We start from the raw sequence: 7,297 nt of genomic DNA on the forward strand, positions 1-7,297 counted from the left end.
CAAATTCTCATAAAATTTAAATTATAACAATTGTCCAACAAAAACAACAACAAAAGACATATGTTTGATAGACATATCCATTTCATTATCCAATCCCAGCTTAACAAAAACAAAACAGGCTTCCATGCACTATATTGTACTTTACAACTGTTTGTTTACTACTATATTTTACCAAGGCATTTGAAGTATACATTAAACAAGAAGATAGCACTTACCAAGGTTATGTTGCTACAGAAGTGAGGAAAAATTAGTAATATCTAAAGGGAGCCAGAGTTACATTTCATTTCATGACAAGGTTTTCAGTTTTAAAAAAAAGAAGTAATTTTAGACTTTCTGAAATAAAGTATTAAAATCTGTATAAATTGGATGAAGAATAAACTGATGAAAGTTTATATTTTACTTAAGTAATAAGTTGTGTAAGTTTTATTTATCATTTGGTGAATGCTTGAAAAAATGATTAATTTTAATGGTAACTAAGATATTAATTTCCATTTATATTTGGATAGGATATTTTTGTAGTGCTATGTTAAAAGAATAATGTACAGGATCTTGTGTGTTTTATATTTACTTATTCAGTCGAAGTTTATAACAAAAGTATTGGTGCTGGTATTTTCAATCGGAATGGCACCTTACGCAAACATAAACAGCCAGTCAGAGACCCCTAAGTTCCAGGTACAACCATGTTTACTTTTGAACTACTGACCAGAGCAAAGGTAGGCAGTCATTAACACCCATTGCTTTGAACGAAATAATGGGATTGATTCTCATTCTTATAACACACCCAGCTAAACATGTTCAATGACATTGTGATACGAACACTGGACCTTCAAAATGCAGCCCAGCATGCTAACCACAAGGCTGTGCCCAGTTATCATTAAATAAAAAAGCACTGCTTTAGTAGCCATCCTTAAAGATTTATTAATACTTGATAAATGGTTCAGAAACATATCTGTAGAATGTGTATGCAAACTTTCAAGTGCAATAACTTGAATAATACAGTGCAGTAACTAGTAATTTCAAATCATTCTTTATTTCTGAAATAATAAGGCAACAAGCTAAATAATTTAACACAAAGCTTTAGTGCTGGATAAGATGCGTTCCAATGTAAAATACAAACATTTTTGCATATCTAGGAAGGCTACTTCTTCAGTCATTAAGAACATACTAAGCAGTAATTTTTGCCTGGCAAGTGTAGATGAATAAAGCTTCTTTTTTTTATGCTTTTCAACAATGCCTAAGTTTTTGTGTACAGGAAGTAGTAAGAATATTCAAAGAATTTCATATACATTGCTGTATTCAGACACTTGATATAAAATATGGAAAGCAAACTATTCAAACCTGGACCATTCTTCAAGTACAATTATTTGCATATCTCTAAATATGTATGAAAAAAATAAAAATAAAAAGGGAATCATAAGTGCTGTCAATATTTCTTGAGTGTTTGAACCATATAGTTTGTATACAAATTGGCATTTCATCTCCATTGAAGTAGCATCTTTCCTGAAGATTATCTATTGTTTATGATAACTACAGTAGAAATTCTGCCTCACTAAGAACTATCTTACTGGCTTTTATACTGTATATCATTGGTTTTTCTTACAACAGTTCCATATAATGCCTTCAGTATGTGAAGTTACTTATGAATGGAGGTACAAGCCAGTAGTAAGTTATCTATGTTAAGTGTAATGGCTTCAACTGCCTTGTCCTTTCTGACCACTATCAAAGCATCTTTATATCACTGTTGCCTTCAAAAGTAGCACTACAAGTAGATCTGTGCCTAATACCACATAATTAAAATGGAGTTTAACAAAATTATTCACATCTTCAGAGAGGCAATATCTTAGTAATGAAATAAATGATACTTGAGAAGTAAATAACACATTAAAGAAGTAGATAACAGTCAACATAACAGTCAACTTTAAAATATAATTATTGCCACTACAACACGTATATATAAAAAAAAAACAATCATATGGATGTTTCATTGTAGTTTACCAAGGTTTCATAAAAAATATTAAGATGATTGTGCTAAGTACAACAGTGTTAACAAATATACTAGTTTAAAGAAGACTACTAAATTAGACAAAAAAAAAAGAGAGAGGAAATGTTAAGATAAACTCTATGTAAATAAACATATCAAGCGAACTTAATGATCCAGGACACTTTACCCGAGCTTTGTTTTAGTAGATTTTTAGTTGAAATGTAATGTGTGTTAAAAATAACAACAGTCAATACTTTTAACATTATATCTCATGGTAATTAAAATAAATTTACTACAAAACTTCAACTACACACGAACATACCTCGTCCAGGTTTGATTGTTAAGAGGTAAGTATGCCACCTATATAAACTTATATTTAAATCTCATCCAACATTGACAAAAAAGGCAAGTACATAAGCCAAAACAACTCTTCAACTACACCTCTTTCAGTTCTTGAAGGAAAAAATGATGCAACAAAAATCACTGGCAACTACCATGAAAACATAAGCAGCTTCGTTGAGCAGATAAAAACTAGACTACTTTTTAAGTTGGACTTTTCAGGATGTAATAATGAAAAATATTAAAATGTACAAGTGCAAAATTTAACCAAAAATTAATAGTCAATACCACAGACAAATTTTCTATTAAAACTAATAACATGTAGAATGTTATTTTTTTTTCTGAATGTAGGACTTATCATTTCCACAACTGTCTATTTTTCTTTTTTATGAAGATACATATATATATATCTGGTACTGTAATGTTTCTCTTTACATACTTCATAAATTAATATAGTATACAAAGTAAAATCAAAACCACATTTGGGTATTAGTAAATCATGGTCTCTGACCAAACAAACCCATAAAAAAACTGTTACAAATACGTCCATACAAATCTTTTGTATATGGCAAAGAAAAAACAGTTCAATTAGAAGACTGGTATTGTAGGATAACGAACTAGCTGTTTATTAAAATAATTGACTCAATGTAAATATTTATCTCTTCAAAAAACACATACACACACAAATGTTATAATAAGTCCATTACACTTAAAGTTCACTATATACAGAAGTATTTTTCTCATGCACCTTCAGTCCATTATAGAAGAATTGAACTAGCTTGTACGGCACTGAACAGCACTATCCCTACTGCCTTCACTTTCATCATTGTCTACTATGGGGATAGGGTAACCCATGTTTATCAACATTACAGACAGTGGATCAGCATTCATTCTCTTTTGGTTGGCAACTGCTGCATCATCAGAATCAATAACTACCCTGTCTTCCTTGCTGCCATCCTGCATCAAAAATATTAATTCTGTATTTCTTCACACACTTGTGTTAGAATCTCATATTACCATGTTTTCAAACTATAACAAAATATTAAGTAATATGTAGCTGTGTTATCTAACTAGTGTATGTTCTTTAGAATCAAAGAACTCATGTCTTCTTTATTGTCAACATGCATTAAAAATATTACTTAGCAAGTAATATATGGTTCTGTTATCTAATAACTATATATAGTTCTTAGAATTTACTACTGTTTATTTCCCTAACAACTTGCACCAAAAATATTACTTATCAAATAATATATGTAATTCTATTATCCAGTACAATGATTGCAGTTATCTATCATTTCTTTAGAATCTATTGTTACTGTGAAAATTATTTAGTAAGTAATATATACAGGGTGGTTGATAAAAAAACACCCTTCTGTAAAATGATTAAAATTTAATTGTTCTAGAGGGAAAAAAAATTAGCACATACATCTTGAGGATCACAAGGGCAAATCCCTGAAACAAGTCTAAATCAGAGATAAGTGGTGAACCAAATGACTGACAGAGCTTCACACTCCTTTCTTGCCAAAATTCACAATTTCAGTGATGAGAAAAAAAAAATTAAATTTTTAGATGCCTTGATAAATATTAGATCTTTAAGTTATCTATATTAACATATTTTTATCATTTGTTAGTTCTTTGAGTAACAAGCATCAGACTTTTGTTCTATGTTTAACATACCTTTACACATTTTGTTAACCTTCTGTATGACAATGATTATTAATACTAGCCACTTTATAAACCTCTGTATCACAAGGATTAGAACCTCATATTATTTGTGCTAACATATCTTTATGAAGTTTGCTTATATGGACGTATTCTAGAAGGTAAAAATGTAATTTAGATTTATTTTGCACTTTTCAACTTTTCATCTAACCCTACATTGCTAATTTTACTACAGTTAGTGTTAGGGTAGAGAAAATAAATGATAAATTTTACTTAAATAAAACTTTTGATTTTCAGTTAGGAGGTTTTAGAGGCTATGCAAATTAAATATGAAAAACTGTAAGATGAAAAGAAGTATTTTTATTTTTAGCAGGAAAATTACCTTTCACATATATTGACAAAGTGAAATATTTGGAAGTTCACAAGTAACCATAATGGATAAGTACTTTATTTAAGGTATAAAAAAAATGTGTAACATTTACTAAAAGCTTGCCAAATTTTGCGAAAATACAGTTAGTGAACTGATTGTTATAGTAAATTTAGTTTCATGATTACATGGTGGTTACAAGGTCAGTCAAAATGATCTAGAGGGTTAACAGAATATGATCACAGAAAGTACAAAAGAAAAGTGAGTAAGTTGTATAACACACTAGTATTTTGTATGTGAATCCCTTTCCTCAACACAGAGCATGACACATACAGTTTGTCAACGTATGATTGTGGAATATTATTTCAAACGTTCTTTATTACTCCCAACAATTCAGCCAAGTTACTTAGACGTTTTTGGCCTTCACAATTTTCACCTAAGCCAATACTGCCTCAAATGTTTGTATCAGGAATTTGTGTAAGTTAGACTATGGTTTGAGCATTCTATTGGCCTCTTTACCATTGTTTCACCACATCTGCTGTATGCTTGGGATCAATAACTGACTGGAAGGTGAATTCCTGTCTGATGTGTTGTAATCTTAAGGGAATGGCAGAATGAGTAAGAATCTGCCTGTACATGTCAGTTTTCAGTGTGCTATCACTTCTATGTAGATTACCAATACTGTTGGCTGAGTTACAGCTCCAAAATTGGACTATGCTTCACTGCAGATAGCATTCTCCTCTTTCCCATCAAACAGACTGCCAGACCTGCCGAGAGGGCAACTACCCTGGGGCCCGTGCATGCCCAAAGGCCCGTAAAAAATGCCCAACTTTAAATATGACTTTTTAAAAATTTGCATACTCTTAAGCTAAGAATCAATAGACCAGAAAAACTGATGCGAAATTAGTCTACAAGCCAAGCTAAGTACAAAATGGAAAATAGCATAACTTTGGACTGAATATAGGAATTTACTTCAAACATAGTTATAGCAATAGAACATTCAAAAACTGCTAGTAATGCTAATGCAACTGACAGTAAAAACAAAGATTTTCCAGTTAAAGTCAAAGACAAAAATTTCACACTAAAGAGAGATTTGTGCACTGTGAGCACTTTCCAGCAAACCATCCAAAATTCCAGCATAACTTCCACCAACTGCCAAATATTCTAAATTTAGAACATGGCGACCTCCTTCCTGCTAAACCTCATGTAATGTGCAGTTCTGCATTCAGGACGCCATGTGCCAGGGCCCAATCGCCACATACTTCTGTGTTGTTAAGTGTTAAATGCAAATAAATGTAAGTAATTGTTTAATTATCGATTGTTGTTAATTATGTATATATATTAGGTTATTTCCTTAGTAGCAATGTAGCTTTCTTTTAATGTTGCAAATGGCCTAAAGACTTAAAAGCCAAGGTTTTAACTTTTCCGATCAGCCTACTGGCTTACGCTTAGCCCTAGTATAACATCCATATTAGGCTAAGCATCAAGGTTAAACTTCATATCAAACGAATGATTTGTTTTTTGTTAAATGATGCAGTATCTTATTGTTATCACTTATCAATATCTTATTCTCAGTATCTTATTAATTGTATCAATATTAAAGTTTTCAATTAAAGTTTTAATTTAAATTAAGTGCAACTCTGTACTTTGTACTTAACTTAGCCTAACCTAACTGAATTTTGTAAATTACTCATTTTCATCTCCTGTTGATTTGTGACTCTTCCAAATCGTTAATAATCAATGGATGTCAATCAAATTGAGGTAAAACAGAAATTTTTAAATTCAAATATGTATACAAAAATTTAATATCTAAAATAAAAACAGTAGAAAAATATATTTAGTTTCATAACATATAACAGAATTGATAAGGAATAAATGATTATAGTATAGCTATACTCTTTTGTAGATACTCTAAAAAGATATTTTTTCCAGATTTTTACAATAGAGTTACTACTGAATATTAGTTAAAAATTTCTTAGCATACTTCATCATTTTCTTTACAAATATTCATAAAAAATAATTCCTGGTGATTTATACTTTTAATGATGAAATATTAAATTACTGTAAAAGTTTACATCTGATAAAAATCAGGATTAGTACCCAACAACCCAAACCCAAGTATTCATTTTTTGCACAACATGTTATTTTATTAGCTTTATACATCCTTAGAATAAATATGTGTGTTATTAAGTTATAATAAATACTTTAGCAGCGTAATAGCTAATGTTTTGTGCATTAAAAGGAAAAATACACAAGTACCTATAATTTATATACTAACAAAGCACTCTCACAGGTAGTCAGAAATCATGAACAGGAGGAGTAGTAAAAATTCAGAAATGTGGAACTTTTTTGTCCCAAAAATTGTCCAAAAATCCAACCCAAAACCCACTGAAATATTAGGTGGGTTTTGGTCTTAGATGTTAAAATTTTTTTCATTCCTTCCAGAATTTCCATCATATCATCTTCCCAGCACAAATCTGACGCACAAAAGAGGCGTGAACGGGAGGCTCGGCAAGAAAGGGAGAAGTGATCAGGGATTGTTGGACGTTATTTGAGGTTGGCTTCCAGCATGATCAGCAGCATGCAGATCCAGTACAAAGGCCTACCTCGGCTGGCTCAGTTAATACCAGCACCGCTGGAGATTATGATCATGACAGTTGGCTTTACATAGAAGATAAACCATGAACTGCCAGATAGCCCAAACAAGCCTAAAACATATGGGGTTGATATTGGACTATGCCCATCAGACATCCCAACTAAAGAATATATAGAAGACATGATTCAGAAAGGGCCTCTGCCACACCCAAAAGATTTCCCGAATGATTTTACCGGACGAAAATTTCCAATGTCTGTTCTCAAAGTCAAAACACCAAATGGCGAAATCGAGAGCAGACGATGGCTTGTATTCAGTCCTGGAAAAACAGTCCTTGTATTGCCTGCCTTGTAGG

At 31.4% G+C, this 7,297-nt stretch overlaps 1 protein-coding gene across 2 annotated transcripts in view; it reads right to left on the reverse strand.

The window, feature by feature from the left end:
* Nucleotides 1-1,011: 1,011 nt before the first annotated feature.
* Nucleotides 1,012-7,297, reverse strand: part of LOC106463720 (WD and tetratricopeptide repeats protein 1-like) — a 75,729-nt gene continuing 69,443 nt past the window's right edge. For both annotated transcript variants that reach the window (XM_013923781.2, XM_022391300.1), the window contains exon 16: nucleotides 1,012-3,277. In XM_013923781.2, the coding sequence (XP_013779235.1) occupies nucleotides 3,095-3,277 (183 nt within the window). In that variant the 3' untranslated portion in view covers nucleotides 1,012-3,094. The remainder of the gene's footprint in view (nucleotides 3,278-7,297) is intronic.

The sequence above is a fragment of the Limulus polyphemus genome, unplaced genomic scaffold (assembly GCF_000517525.1).
Source record: "Limulus polyphemus unplaced genomic scaffold, Limulus_polyphemus-2.1.2 Scaffold1469, whole genome shotgun sequence".
NCBI classification, from domain to species: Eukaryota; Metazoa; Arthropoda; class Merostomata; order Xiphosura; family Limulidae; genus Limulus; species Limulus polyphemus.